This window comes from Athene noctua, chromosome 17 (assembly GCF_965140245.1).
Source record: "Athene noctua chromosome 17, bAthNoc1.hap1.1, whole genome shotgun sequence".
Lineage (NCBI taxonomy): Eukaryota > Metazoa > Chordata > Aves > Strigiformes > Strigidae > Athene > Athene noctua.
Window position 1 is genome coordinate 4957151 of NC_134053.1, and position 16022 is coordinate 4973172.

At 40.1% G+C, this 16022-nt stretch overlaps 1 protein-coding gene across 1 annotated transcript in view; it reads left to right on the forward strand.

Annotated features, from left to right (window-relative positions):
* Nucleotides 1-16022, forward strand: part of TMEM132B (transmembrane protein 132B) — a 254709-nt gene that overhangs the window by 197517 nt on the left and 41170 nt on the right. The window contains exon 5 of the mRNA XM_074921417.1: nt 10196-10339. Coding sequence (XP_074777518.1) covers nt 10196-10339 — 144 coding nt within the window. The remainder of the gene's footprint in view (nt 1-10195; nt 10340-16022) is intronic.

The following is a 16022-nucleotide window of genomic DNA, read 5'->3' on the forward strand; positions in this document are numbered from 1 at the left end:
GCTTGGACTGAGTTTGGTGCTGAGGTGTAAGGATGAGGAAACATTGTTAAAATTATTTATCAAAGAAACATGCTATAATTTTGATATATACTTGCCTTCATAGCATAATAAGTGGAAGACCTTTGTCTGTTTACAGAATGCTCCTGTTGAAAACCAATAATACTGTCATTTTCTATTTCTATTCCGGAGAAACATTAATGTCATCCCCTTGTCTGCTATTGCCTTGTCCCATTTCAAACCACCTGTGAGATGACATTGGAAGCCCTCTCAAAATGGAACGTTTTGCAATAGTTTCATATTAAAAGGTATTCTATGATTTTTCTCTTGAGTGCATTCAGCAGTCTGTGGCATTAGACTATATGCTAATATGCCATTATCATTTTCCACTTAAGAAAGGTGACAAGTAATACAGTATTTCTTTCTTTCCTTGCATCTGTTACTGGTTGCTTTATTTGTAGCCCTCTATATTTCTTTACAGTCACTGATACTTGTTTTGCTGCACTGCTGAATTTCAGTTAACCAACTAATAAATTAACTGTTTGAGATGTTGCATGCTCAGCATTTACTTGTTATGCAAAAAGGCCATTTAGTAGGAAAAATGTGGGAATTGGTATTTAAACTGTACAGAACCAGCAGCCTGAAAGAACAAGTTTGAGTGTAACCTCTCAGAAAAGGCACAGACCCAGGACATTGGCGATACGGACTCAGTTTTTTGATCTGTCACTGGCCTGGTGGGATTTCTTCTGCCTCGGTTATTTTAGCACTATTAATAAAGATAACAGTCCTGTTGTCCTTGGCAGAGCTGAGGACTCTTTGTGAAGTATTGTGGAAAGAAAAGATAGTATAAGGATTAATTTCAATAAATCATTTCAATATGTAAGTTTTGGAACAGATGAGAGAGAGAGACAGGGGAAAACATGAAAAATTAAATAGTTTGATCCTGGTTTCACAGGGCTTTTACATTTGTATTTCTTCATGGTCTTTATTAAAATTACTTCCTCTTGCCCCAGCGTAGCAGAGAGCAGAATCCAGACAGTCTTTTTTTTTTTTTTTTTTTTTTTGCTTACAGGTTCTTAAGACATTCTTTAGTTTGAGGGACTATGTCTCCTAAAAGCTGATGGACTCTGGAAAAATACTGATGTTCAGAAAGCAGTGGCTCAGCCTTTGAAACACAGATGATATTGTCCTAGTCTGCAGGAAATAAACACACTGCACAAGAGTTCACTGAGAAATTCAATCATGAAAACAAAAAAGGGATCTCATTTTGAACTTGAATGAAAAAGAGGTTGTTCTTTATAAAAGTTGAGCAAAAAAAAAAAGAAATAATCACACATGGGGGTATGTCAGAACAAGGCAGCACTTCTGAACAGATACAAAGTGAACAAACTGAAAAATTAAAATTAAGAACAAAATTCAAGCCAAGAAGAAGCAGAGGAAGGAAGACAAAAACCTCTGGTAGTCTTTAGATCAGTGAGAAAAATCTCAAAAACTCACCTCAAATAAATCAAGGAATCAATATTCTTCTTTGAAAAAAGTAATAATTTTTAATTTTACCTTTTTTTCAAAAGAAAATATTCTCAAAGGTGTCTTTTTTATGCTTTTTGATTTTTGTCAAGAAACTTTTTTTTTCTCCGTGTCAAGAAAGTTTCTAGGCAGTTCTACAGGCAGGAGACATCTTCTGAAGTATTTAAGTAGAAAGTAAATGCTGAAGTCTTGAAAGGCAACACTTCATTCAAGTGGAGTGGCAGTGCAAGGATGGACAATGTGCAGCCAGTGGGTGCTCCCAAAATCAGGGAATAAAACATCAGAGCTCCGAGTGTGCAAAGATAGACAAAGCTGATGCCTGGACTGGCTACAGATACTCTCTCCTGCTTTTTATTTTCACTGCATCAAATACAGCAGTAGGCAGCTTTATGAATTGAGGTAGATAAAAGGCATGGTTGTATCATTTGTGAAGTCCACGTCCCTGTAGGAAACAGGCAGTGGTGTAAAAACTCTTAGGGGTACGTTTAGTTCCTGGGAGTAAAGGAGCTAACAGTAATGTATGGGAATTGATTGTTTGTAGCAGCAGAAGGGGATAGAGTTTCTCTCCCCTAACTCTAGACATCAAGTCTAAACTGGACATCCGAGCCCTTTATTAAGCAATGGAGAGAGAGAAAACTTCCAAAGTGTCACTTATGCTGTCCTCAGACATGTGCCTACAATGCAGACTGCCGGAGAATGAATCACTGCAGGCACTTTGGGGAGCGAATAGCCTTTCTGAGGGAGAGCAGGCAGTAGGAAACACTCTGCTCCCAAAGCCTTTGCTGCCTGAAAAGCCAGTCCTCTAGCAGTGTGTGTGTGTGTATGCTTTACATCTGAGAGCAGTCAAAGGCAAGACCATGAAATTACTTAAACAGGTAAAATAAGTAAGTACAGCAGTCTGGTCCTGACAGATAAGACAGACCATCTTCAAGAAAAAAAAAAATAAAATTGGGTAAGGCATGGGTCTTTCCTGTCAGATCCATGTTCTTCGGAAAATGGTGTCCTCCGTTTGCAGGATGATGACTGTGAGCATATAGTAGATCTCTATTCCATTTTAAATTCCATAATGCACTTCTCAAATACAGTTAATAAATACACTCATCTAGCTCTGTCCAGAAGATACAGTTCTTTATTGAATTTACTTGACACATTATGAGCTCTGGGCTTACACCAGTGTTTGTACTATGCTGAGGGAGAAGATATAACATTCAGTTCTTCTGAACCCCCTCTCTAGCAAATGCTAGACGACATTCTTCCATCACGGGATTTCAGAGGACTTTGCATGATGTCACAGTTGCTTCCCCATGTATCTTTTTTTGCTCATAAATAGGTATTCTTACACTGTAGCCACTCTGTGAATGGCTTAACGAAGCAAGTCTCCATGTCCAAAGCAGATAGAGAACCCGCACTCCCTCCATGAGAGGATACTTCTGCAGGATGATGGGAAGTCGTGTAGACATGCTGTAATTAATTTGTGCATTCTTCTATAGCATTAAACAGCTGTTATTACAGAAGGACGTGGATTTCTGCCCAGGTAGCACTCATGGTAGAAGATGAGCACACAGATTGCAGCAGTAAACTCATGTGATACGCAACCTTATGTTTCAATGTCTGTAGTTTTGCACTTGTGAAACCGAAGCCTTTTCAAGCCGGTGAGTTGCCAACTCTCCCATTGCACCAGTAGCATAGAATTTCCTCCAGAAAACCCTCCTTCCAGCCCACTGCAAAAAAATTTGTGATGATTAGGAGAGGAATTAGAGAAGTGTCCAAAAGAAATTCTTCAAAATGGCCATCCGCAATGTTGTTAAATATTAAGCCAGTGAGACAGAGATACAGAGTCAGAAAATTATAACTTTGACTACTGTTGGTACTCAAGTGAATCTAGTAGTTATGTTCCATAAACTAGGCAAAGCATGGCCTCCCTAGATTTTTCTGTGGAAAAAGCAATGCCTTTGATGAGTGTTCATATTATTATTTCATGGCCACTTGAGAACAATCATTAGTGTATCAGTTTGTACTGAGGCTCATGTCATCGGTCTGGAGTAGACAGCTCTACCCATTTGGTATTCTTTTGTATTCAGGGAGATATTGTTTGATTTAAGTTGGAGGTGGCCCACAATTTTATTAAGTCAGAATGTGATGGTGATTTTCTCAAATAAAAAGAGAAAACCCAACATCTTTAAATGAACTATGAAATTCTAAATATGCTTAAAAATGGTTACTAATCACTTTGTGTTGAGAAGAACTGGTACAAGTCTGTTAGATGAATGCTTAGGTGCTATACAGATCTCTAAATACAGTGTAAACTCCAGTGAGGATGACTGGCAGAGTTTACCATATCGTTAGGCTGACTTTAAGTCCTGTATTTCTTGGTGTATTTAAAGGTCTTGAAACACAAGCTGGGAGCTCTTGGTGTCTGTTCTCTGTTCAGACAACTAAAACCAGATGTTTGATAATTGCCCTCCAGCTGTAAGAATTTCCCATTCCTTCTACCTCAGGTATGCACTTCAGAACAATGGTGTCATGATGTTTAACACAGCAGGTTTGGAGAATAAACTCTGCTGGGACATGATGGGCTGAAGCAAAATAGCATGAGCCTGGTCTCAGGAAAGGTCTTTTGCTCATGCAGAAGGCACTGGCACTTAGCTGAGACAGTGGAGACTGCCTGACAGGTTGCAATTACTTCTGCCAAGTGCACCAGGCTGTGTTCTGAACCTTTGCTTAATGGGGGCAGATCTGTTCTGAGTTATAAAAAATAAAATAAAACTGCCTCAGGTCATAGATATGACAGTATTTGTGCTTCTAATCAGGTTTCACCTTCAGCAGCAGGTTTTGCTTATTCATCCTGCATAAACCTCAAAATGAGCTGAATTTCCTTCATAAAAAAACATGGAAATGGAATAAATCTCAGCTTTAGTTTCTATGAGCTCCCAAGGCAGAATTAGCACTCCAGCTGATCGGTGTGTGCCAGGTACACTCTGCTGAGATGAGAACTTCCTTCAGTGTATCTGTGGCAGAAAGACAAGTTACAAAATAAGATTTCACTTTGGAGTCTCTGTATCGCGCTTTTTTTTTTTTTTTTGTGCTGTACCAAATTGTTTTTGCAGCACACACTAATATACACCTAGAATAATATTTAATTAGGCTCATAGTTGCCGCTTACATTGTTCTGTAAGAATCTGTGATTAAGAACCTCTCTGTATGGTTCAATCTACTTTCATTAATTTCTCCTACAAAATATATGCACCTGCCTGTTCTTTCTTTGGGCTCTTCCTATGCAGTAAAGCTGTTATGCAGGTAAACAAAAGAGATAAAGGATGACCTTTCACTTTGACGCGATAGCCTGTAGTATTTGTGATTTGCCATCTGTCATAACCAATCACACCTAATAACAATATGCTGGATGAGAAGCTGAAATGAGGAAACAGCTGGAGACAGAGGAAGGTTGGAGGGGAGCAGGAGTGACCTTCTAGCAACACACGTTCTTGTCAGGGCAGCAGGACTCATCCGTGGTTACGGTTTAGGCCTCACTCTGACACCTGAAAACTTGGTAGACAGTTGATTCCACAAGTGGCTCCACTGAGATGATGGTTGCAGAATAATAAATTAGCCATTTTCCAGCCCTTTTGAGAGGACTTGTAACTCCTTTTCACGTTCAAGGCCTCTGCAGGCTTGAGGCAAGACCTAGGCAGGCAGGATTTCCAGTTCAGCCCACAAATAACAACTGATGAGCCATCTGCCGAAGCAGCCAGCAGCACTCCTGCTGGCATTGCTGTGGGTCCGGCTCCTTGGCATGAAGCGGACTGTCTGTATGAATGTGGGGAGGAAAAAGGGTCAAAGAACAATGAGAAGTCCTTGCAAGATTGTTTAGGTTTTCTAATGTTGCATAAACACATAATCCCAATTGTTCATTCTCACCACTGGGTGACAAAATGGTATATCTTACCTGATATAACAGTGGAAAATATAAATAGCTTTCTAGCAACCAGGCTTTATTAATATGTATTGGAAACCTAAAATGGTATTCAGCTATGAGGGGGGAAAAAGTACAGAATTGCTTTGGATTATAATAATTTCAGCAAAGCATCTAATTTATATGTTAAGCTTGCTTAATGGACTTATATTGCCTTGCTCTTTGATCTGAAGAAAAAGGTGGTGAATAATTTATCAACTAAAAAAACCTCCCCTAGCCCAGCCCACACGTCACAATCTGCCCTATAATTTACATTTTTTAAGAGATGCCATTTTCAGGCAGGAGAACTGGTTCCTAAAGATTCTTTCTAATATTACAAATGTATTTTCGTGAGGTACACTCTGGGGAAAAAATAATAAGGAAGGAATGCAATTCTGCAGACAAATGTTTCAGCTCTATGCCTTCTTCACTAAAGACAGTCATTTCAAGTAAATGCCAAAAGGCATTTAGCTGTAGCATTTGTCAGTGGAATAGGGTTGGCTTTAGGTTTCCCTCCTGATTTACAATTGAGTGTTTATTGGGTTTACTGTACTGTAGCATGTTTTGTTAACCTCTAAAAAAACACATCCAGCTTGTGCATTAGTCACAAGGATGATATCTGTCATGGTAAGCTGGGTCTGCGTGGGGCTTTTCTGCTCTGCCACACTTCATGGAAAGGATGCTGGCTGATCCCGGAGGGGCAGGGAAGATGCACTGGCAGCTTTGGGCTGGGGTGTGGGTAATCTGTGTCCAGCTCCTGGCTCCTGAGATGCTTTCTTGTGAGATGCATGATCTGTTTCTCCATATCTTCATTTTTCAACTAGAAGAGGGGCGAAAAACTGCATCATGTCAGCTCACAGTAGCTGGGTGAGCTGCAGTAGTGTCAGGTGCCTAAGGAGGTTTTAGGCTGGTGTGGTGGTGTTTAAACTCTAATTATTGGGAACTTTGTGCCTGAAGTTCTTCAGCTGGTTTATGTCTACCTATTGCAGCCATTCCTCAGTAATCCCTGTTTCTGGTCACATACATAGGTAACAGCAGTGTTGGTAATCACAGCTCTATCATGACTCTTGACACATCTCCCATTCACATTTCCACCCCCATTTGTCCAAAGCAATGAGTTGTCAAACATTTACTATGGCTGCACACAGAGTTTATTCATATTTAAATAAAGCCATTATCCTGGCCTTGAGTTTCAGTAGTTTTCTGCTCTTCCTCTTGAGTATTTCTCTCAGTAGTGCCATCTAATCAGCTTTAGGTTTTAATTAAACAGCTGTCATTTGCTTCCTAGTTCTGTTGCGACCTGATGTTGTATTAAATTTTAATTTAGCCTAGGCTGGATAAGAAGTAGATTCCTTCAGACAACAAAGAAACGCTATTAGCAGGTTACAGTTGTAATTAAGAAGAGCCCTGCTGAAGTGCTAATGCATTCAGGTACAGAGAAGGAGCTGGAGATAAACACTCACATAATTATTATTCAGGGACAGAGCCTGCAATATGAATGTGTAGCTTCCACCCAGGCTGCTTGAATGGAAGGTTTGGGTCAAGATCTGGCAGCTGAAACCCTTGACAAAAGAAACAGGCAGGATTTCCCAGTTTTTCACCTGGGACCTTGGAGTGTCAGCACTTAGAGGTTTGTGCTGGTGGTCCCTGGGTGTTTTTCCAGATGTTTCACTGGTGCTGTGCCACGTGGGAGGACCTGCCTATGTAAATCAACATTATTACCCTTCTCCACATTTCAGATGCTGTTAGAAATAGCTAGCATAGGTATCTTAAACTCAGTAACACTTTTTGTCTGCAGTAAACCGTACCATGGAAATATAAACCAACTTTAAGAGAATTTAGATGAAATGCTATTACTTGTTGAAGACGTACTAAAAAAAAAACCCCAAGTCTGTTTATAAATCTAATGGACAGTCAATTAGTTCAGTTCTGCCTTCATATCTCTTCCTCAGAGGAAATATATTTTTTCAGTCTATAAATAGCCAGCTCTTAAAAAGGTTTTTACACAGCCTATTATACCTGTGTAACACTCAGTCCAGGCATCGGGCATCTGAAATATTGATTTATATAGTAGAATTGCTTACCAGTGAAGTGTAGTTTTTTGTGAAGCAGCACCAGCTAATTAGCAGGTGGGTACCTGTGCAGGCTGGGAAGGAGGGACTGTTGAGGACAATGCTTCTGTCAGGAGTAGGATGAATATACTTCAGAGCACCCACAAATAGTGGGGTCATGAGGTGTCTCTTATAAAGCCTTTTCTCTCCTGCTCATCTTCACAGGGAGTTTACAAAAGGAATGCAAATGTCTTTACAAACTTTGCATTATCCTTCAGAGCATCAAAGTGACTTCAGCTCCGTAGCTAAGTAGCACTGAGAGTTAAAAGGAGGCTCAATGTTTTGTTTATCCTTTGTCACACATGAGGGTCAACACAAGGGTGATACAAGGAACAGCACAAAACCCAAAGGACAGATTAGTTCAGGCCTGTCGAGAACCTGGTTCCAAGTCTGCTGAAGTCAAAAGAAGCCTTTCCTCTATGACTTAGTAGGGCTTTGGATCAGGCCATAATTGCATGAAAGTGCTGCTTGCCCCGACTTGTAGGAGTTACGTAGCTGTGCTAACAGAGAGTGAAGGTTTGGAAGTAGAATTAGTCACTTGTTCGTGGTTTGTGACCTTGGCAAAAATACTGTTTCTCCTGATGCCCTGAAGAAGAAGAGTGTCCATTGTTGAAGAATGGCATAGAAATAGCATACTGGCAAACTGCTGCTTGGGAGTGTTTTGACACAGGACCACCATGTCTTCAGCATATATCTGGCATATGCTTATATTGGATTGATGGTTTAGGATTTGTGGGCTATTTGCTGTTGGTTTGGGGAAATCTAACCACCTCTGCTGTGACATACTTGTGGATGAAGCACCCTCAGTTTCTCTTTGTCTGTCTTACACAACCTCTGTCTACCTGAGGTGCATCTGATTGTTTTCTTTTAACAGTCAGTGCATTTTCTTCTTAGTTTTGTTCAAACCTCAGTCACTGTAAAGATTTTACAGTTGTTCTTTCACACTTCCACTTTGTCACATACTTCTTTCTTTCCCAGTGTCCCTCCATCATGGATGGCAGCTGGTGGTTATAAATGAGACCATTCAGCATAAACAAAAACTAGACAGTCATTTACTGTATGAAACATCTGGTTTGTGCCTCACAGAGAACAGAACAAAGCCAGTGTATTTATTTCATGAGGTATTATTCAGAAAAGCATCTCTATTCAGGACAACACTTAAAAGCTTAAATCAAATTGAAGTCTAAGTGTCAAGTTGAGCACGTACTTTTAGTGCTGTTCCGAACAGAAATGGACTCGAGTACATGCTTAAATGCTTTTCTGGAACATGACTGCCCATAAAGCTCTAGTAGACTATATTAGTTAGCTGGCACTAGTGTTATTAGTACTTCAACTCATTTAATTCAGGGTGCTTTTTGTATAAGTTTCCGAATATTGATTAATAATACATCTTAGTTGCAAGTATTTATTGGTCTTCTCCAGCTGTCCTTAGCTTGTGGTCAATGCCCATTATTTTCTATCAATCTAGCTAGCAGACAGAAGCAAATGATAGTGAATATATCTCCCTATGCAAGCTGCCATCAAATTTTTCACTAAAATCCATTTCTTCTTCCACCAATTCTAATAATGGAATTTGAAGTTAGATTAGTTTGAAGCAACTTTTTTTTTTTTTTTTTTTTTTTTTTTTTCCCAACTGGCAAGCAATTAGTTTTATCGAAGTTGAAAAATGAAAGGCAGATTGATTCAAAGCAGTATTTCCTGCTGCAGGCTTTTTGAGAAAGCTGAACTGCTTCTCTGTGAAAGCACAGATCATTCCTTGCCCCACATGTGTGTCAAGTTTTGGGCCTGCAGTAAGCACTGCTTCAGCAAGGACAAGCTGCTCTGTAGGCCTTGGGAGGCTGGTCCCCTCCAGTCTGCAATCCTGGTGACACAAGGCAGGGACCTTTGTAGCAACTCATTTGGAGTAATCAGTCAGACTGCAGCCATACTGAGAGACAGAGGAAGGCTGTGTTAATGGAGCCATTAGAGTGCCAGCACTGTGAATTCATCAGGATTAGAGATAAATGTGGTAAAACATCTCTAGGTGGGATTTTGATGGGGAAGGATTAAAAAAATTGTATATGCATGGCATTGCTTAGTTTGTAATACCCTACCTCATGCATAGGTTTTCTCATCATGTATTTATGTCCCAAAAAAGGGAAAACGGTCAACTCACAACACTGTTAGCTGGAACAGTAAGGAAGAAATGCTGTTAATTGTAATGATAATCGCTTCCCAAATCACTGGCATGATTTGGGACAAAGGGATGGGAAGACTTGCTGATACCCTCTGGAGATCCTACTTGAATAGGGCTGTGGTTCTGCCAGGCTGCAGGCCTGCCTTCGTGTGTAATTGTGTTACAGATTTCATTGGCACAGCAGCCAAACTTGTAAATGAGTTCAAAAAGTGTAAATCCATATGTTTGTCAAAACCAGAACTTGATGGTCCAGAGGCAACTTTTGGCTTAGAAAGTTGTTAAACCATTGACTGCAGGGAGCTCGAGGGGTGTGTGCAAGGAAGGGTCGCCCCTGCCAGAGGCAGGGTTTTGGTTCATCAGGCTGACCCCTGGGGCTTTCTGGTGGTTTTACGCTGTCTAACGCCCATCCTTCGTGTGTGTGTGTGCATACAGGACACGGAAGTCCTCAACACGGCCATTCTGACGGGCAAAACGGTGTCTGTTCCAGTCAAGGTTGTTGCCGTGCAGGAGGACGGGTCTGTGGTCGATGTTTCCGACTCCACCGAGTGCAGATCAGCTGATGAAGATGTCATAAAGGTAAGGCACCCCCATGAGGAGGAGAGCAGAGTTTCACCCCCTTTACCACCACTATATTGAGACCTAGCCCACAGTCAGGTTTTTACATCAATCGGTTGTTTTACAGTCATGGGTGTTTCTGTGGCGGGGGGTTGTTTCCACTGTGAGGTGAGGAGAGTGGTCTCCAGAGGTGATGCAGGGCAAACACATTTCCACAGACGGATGCAGAGCTCTTTGTGCTGGTGTGTTCCATGGGGGAGAGAGGGCCAGGGGTGCTGAAAGAGCAGTCCTGATCTTCCTTCGCTGGCCAGCCAGTGCTGATGTGAATGAGCGTGTTGTCTGATTCCTCCCACCTGAGAAAAGTCAACACCCCACACAGGGATCTTTGTTCTTGTGTGGCTTTTCTGCATCTATTATTTAATAGCAATAGCGCAGTATATTGTAACAGTGTACAGCAAGGTTTCCTGCATGTTTCTGACTTCATCACCTGCTTTCCAGTCAGGAATTTCTTATAAGTAAAGATACTGAACTGTACCAAAATCTGGAGGAACTTGACAGAGAATAGAAAATAACAAACATACTGCAAAAATTCCTAAGACAAGAGCTGGAAGCTTTTAAACAATGTTGTGTTTGGGTTGGTTTTTTTTTTTTAATAATATGTTTAACTGGTTCTCCCTCCCTGACATTGAGATGAAAATAGCGCTAATGTGACTTTATCAAGACACTGACTGCATGACTTCTGACACCATTGCATGGCTTTCAGCTTTTAGCTCATTATTATTTTTAGGCATAAAAGCTATCAATTGTGTCATGTGTGAATGTATTTCAGACCTGAACACTTCTTTCTCTTCAGATTGCATTTGAAACCCACATGCTATACCTGTGTACTTTTAATCTATTATTACAACCTCTTTGTAGGTAAAACTGCAAAGGTGCTAATAGATAGCTTATACTTTCTCAGATAAATTTTCGTGTAAAGAATTGCACACAGCAAAGCTATTTATTTTGAAGATGATACACTGGAACAAAAAAAATTCACCTTTACACAACTCTGAAGAAGCTCGTTACAAATTTTTGTAATAAATTACATCCTCTAAAGCAAACAAAATTTCATTACATTTTAGGTCCAACAATAACGCAATTCCTTTGCAGTTAAAGAGCTTATGGAGCAATTGTACATTTTGTAGATGTTTTCTCTTTTTGAGACCTATAGATAGGTGAAAGATGACATCCATTTGATCCTAGGTAGTTATAGGAAAGGCAAGATGGGTTTGGGCCAAAAGCCTTAGTCAGGCAGCCTCTACTTACTTCCAACTTTTTTCATTAAGATTTATCTCCATTTAACATGAAGGCAAATAATTCATAAATAAAATTGAAATTATTGGGCAGAGGCTTGTGTGCGATTGTATCCTCAGAGAAGCTGATAGTTTGGAGCTTAGTTATATGATAACAATGCCTAGCACTTTTCAGACCTCAAAGCATTTTGCAAAGGACATCAGTGTAATATTCCCTTTTCATGAAAGTGACTGTTCCAATGTTTAGCCTCAGCCAGTGATGGAATAGGTCTCCTGGGTCTCTAGCCTGTGCTCCAGCTTCTATATTTTCCCTTATATATCAGATGGGGAAAAAATAATCACATTTTGGTTTTCTGAAAACCAAATTTCCTTGAAAGTCCTTACTAGAAGAATCATGAAAGAATATCTTTGTGGCTAATTTAATTGTCAAAGGAACAGACTCTCCTGATAAATTTTGCTGTTCTTTTTTTGCTGCGTACCATACAGCTATTACGTGATTAGTGGCTATTATTTATCAGTTGATAAATACGAACAATGAGTTGTTCATATTATAAACTCAAGCACCAAGTTATCAGATCGTTGACATACTGCTGAGACTGTCTTTTTTTTGCACTTTAGAAAATCAGATCTGGATCTGGACTTTTCTGTTAATTGAGTTTGTAGTATTTCTAGGTCTTGCTATAGTTAGAGAGTACTGGACTGAACCAGATAGGAAAAAGGTCAGGAAAAAGATTCCCATTCCTCTTCCACTAATAGAATTAGTAACTGCAGACGTTAGGGAGATGTTGCATTTCAAAACACTGCCTTTTTAAAGTCCATTTAGTTCAATCAGCAGTTGTCCATATGGATATCCTGTCAAAGCTGGGCATGAACTTGTTGTGGTTCCCAAATCTAAAAGGTCCACTGAAGCTGGCAACTAAATAAAGCTTGACATGACCTCTGTGAACAGAGACAAGATTTCCAGTTGCAGTTGTGGATTTATACACTTCAAGAAAGCAAAGCTCTTGCCCTTTGACCAGTTTTTTTTTTCTTTTTCAAAACGGGTTGTATATCTAGGTGGAATTACATCTGCTCCAAAGCACCTTGGAGCTGACAAGTGTTGTCCCATTCCTTTCAGTGATCTGGATAGAACAGACCAAAACACAGGCCAAAATTCTGCACAGGTTTTACAAGACTTGCACCATAATTCCCATTTGTTTGGTAGTAACTAAATTGGTATAAATCAGGTCTTCACTTGGCCGCTCTGTGAAATTATTTGTGTATCAAATAACTGATAGAAGAGAATGCCTCTGGGACTCTTTCCCAGACCTGGTACCCGACTGTCTAATATATTGACTTAATGAACAAAACTGGGAGGTCTGAATGTGGTCTTTGCTGAGTTCATCTTCCCTCATCCTGGTGATATAAAATGGGAGTAATGTTATTTTTGTGAAAATCGCAGCATGCTTGTAATGGATTTCAGTCACAAATTACTGAGAGGTGCTCTCAGTCTGGATGCTGTTCAGGCATAATTTTTTAACTGGAAATATATGTATTGGTTGCAAGATTGAATCCATAACGATTAATTAGCTGAGTTAAAATTTAGTGCAGGTTTTATGTGCCTATATTTTTTCAGAAAAATGCATATTCCCTTTACAAGCCCCTTTGGTAAAGTCAATATTGACTTTGCTTCCAAATTTGTGTTGCGTTTTCTGTCTAGGTTGTACTGCTAAACCCTCTAATAAGAGTCGTCAGGCGTTTTGGATGTAATTGCCTAATCTTAAGCTTCTTTTCACTGTTAATTCTGCCTTTATTGTTTCTTTGTAATTGGAGAGATATTCATATTCTTTTGGGCAGAGCAGAGAGTGTTGCATTCTTAACCTTTCATTTCTGTTTAATAGCTAATGATTTAATAGACAATGAGACAATTCTTTGATCACTGCTGTAACACCATTATTTTCAATTAAGACACAAAGAATTGAAGCTAGTTTAAATAAAAACAGACTTTGGCCCGGTCTATTATGTATTTATACAAAATGTGCTCCTCTGGGCAGCTACCTAGATATCACGTTGATATGAATACTACTCTGAGATGGTCAAATAGATAGATGATGTACGAGTGATTTATTTGTAGGCAAGAGATGTGAATCTTTCCTCTTCTAAGCCATATATTCCCTCAGCCTAACAGTTTAATAGCTTCCCAGCAAGAGAATATTTCAGTCTGCATTTTTCAAAGCCCACCTAATTAGTGGTAAATATAATGAAACACACCTAGTACTTTTTGACCTTCCAACCTTAGCATGACTTGATCCTCAAAGGATATCTGACAGGTAAGCTTGCTCAGTTCAACTACAACCCCTGGTCCCTACAGTTGCTGATCCCTACAGCTGGACACAGGTTGTAATACTGACCAACCATTTTAACTTGCACTGGCTACCTTCTAAAATACTTGGATGGAAACATCACAGTAAGGCAGTGAAACTCTTACGCTTATTTCATTATTGAAAAGGAGCGTTTAATGCTGCTGGCATTTGAGGGAAAAGATTGGCTTTATGATTAAGGCACTGACATGTTCTCAGCATTAATTTCCATATCTCTTGCTGATTTCCTGTGCAACTGTGGGTAAATCACTCATTCCCCTTGGAATCTCGCTTCCTTATCTGCAAACAGGGAGGAGAAATACATCCTTTCCCGAGCCTCAGCCTGCCACAATGCAGTTCCTGAAGCTACTGTTGACTCTGAATGGACAAAATTCTTATCGCCACTAGAGTCTCATTAACTTTAGTGGTCTTCTGCCACGGACTCACCTGAAGGACTTCTCTCCCAGTGTCCTGCTTTCGTGCAAACCACAGCTAAATAGGGTTGTGAAACAGAAAGGAAAGGAGTGGTAGAAACTTGATAGAATTTATGCATACATTATTCAGCTGCTCTGGTGATGGGCGATACACTGAGAGATAAAGGAGCTGTAGGCATGGTGGGGTGAACCTTTCCATATGTATGCTGAACCATGGGAACTCGGTCTTCTCAGGTGGGGAAAAAAAAGCCTTGAAAAATATTAAAGTGGTTGTACAATGGTACAAGGACCTCCTTTGCTTATCCATCCTGCCAGGAAGTATAAGCAGCGCTGAAGTTTTACCGGCCTGTTACAGTGGGTTTCTCTTGCTCCCCACTTGCCTTTGAGCCGTAGTTAGAGGGAGACAAAGAGTTAGATCAACATCACTGTTGGAGGGAACAACCTTGAGATGGTTTATTACAGAGGGAAGTCTAACCTGAGGGGCTTTGGCACAGTCAATCTTTACAGCTGCTTAGAAGCTCCAAGGAAGGTCCATGCCCTCCTTTTTCCTCCCTTTAAAGGTGCGTTTAAAAGCCTGAACCATAGTAATTTCACAGGAAGAAAAATTCTGAAAACACTGTAGTTACGTGGTAGTTATAAACATCACCCACAAACCAGCATCCAGTGAGGAAATTATAATGAGGACAGCTTCTTAGTCAAATGTTTATCTCAGTAGTGTACAAATGAAAGGGAGACAGCTGCCCAATTAATTCATTCTTAGATTAGTCATATTTTCATGTCCTCTGCAAGTTACGCAGAAATTGACTGATGGTTCAAATTAATCTCTGCAGTAATTCAAATGGCTTCCATGGAGTTACACCATGGACTAATTTAGCCTAATTTTTTTGTAACAGAAGGGGCCCTCAATTGAACAGAAGGGAGTCAGAGGGCCTCATCCTGCCTATTTCTGCCCACGTGTAAAGTGCAATAGAAACAGGCTCAATGTGCCCAGGCAGAGGCATACATTAAGAACAATGGCTCTTCAATAATGTACCATGAACTCCGTCTGTGCGAGAATGCACTTTCCTTGTTAGCTTGCTAGAGGAAAGCGCTTCAGTGAATTATTTTTCACCTTTTCATAATTTCCTGTCTAATTATAATGAAAGTAAAATTCAAACTATTCCTACCTCCTACTTTTCTAACACAAACCTTATCTTGAACTCTCCATAATTTATGTTAAAACAATAGAAGACCTAATTTTCCTAGCAGCAGCCAGCTAGGCTTTATCTAATGTGCTGTAAAAGTAGTGTAAGAAAGGCAGGAAAGGTAATAGCTGAAATAGATTGAATCTGAGGAAGGTTCTTCCCTCTTCCAGATAAAAAGCAGATGAGGATTTTATTCAAGAACGCTGGGCACGGAGATCTCTAACCACAGCACAGTAACTGCTACAAGGAACCACAGCGAAAAAAAAAAAAACCTAGGGGAAGGGAGGGATACTGCGGTTCTCCAGTTTAGATGATACTGGATTTTGGGGAACAATTCCTTGCTGCAGATTCACAGCACATTCTTAGGACAGTTTACAGAAAGAAGCGCCTGCCTGGAGTTGTTAAATACAACTATTTATGCAGGAGCTCTGAAAACAAAGCCAGAGCTTGTA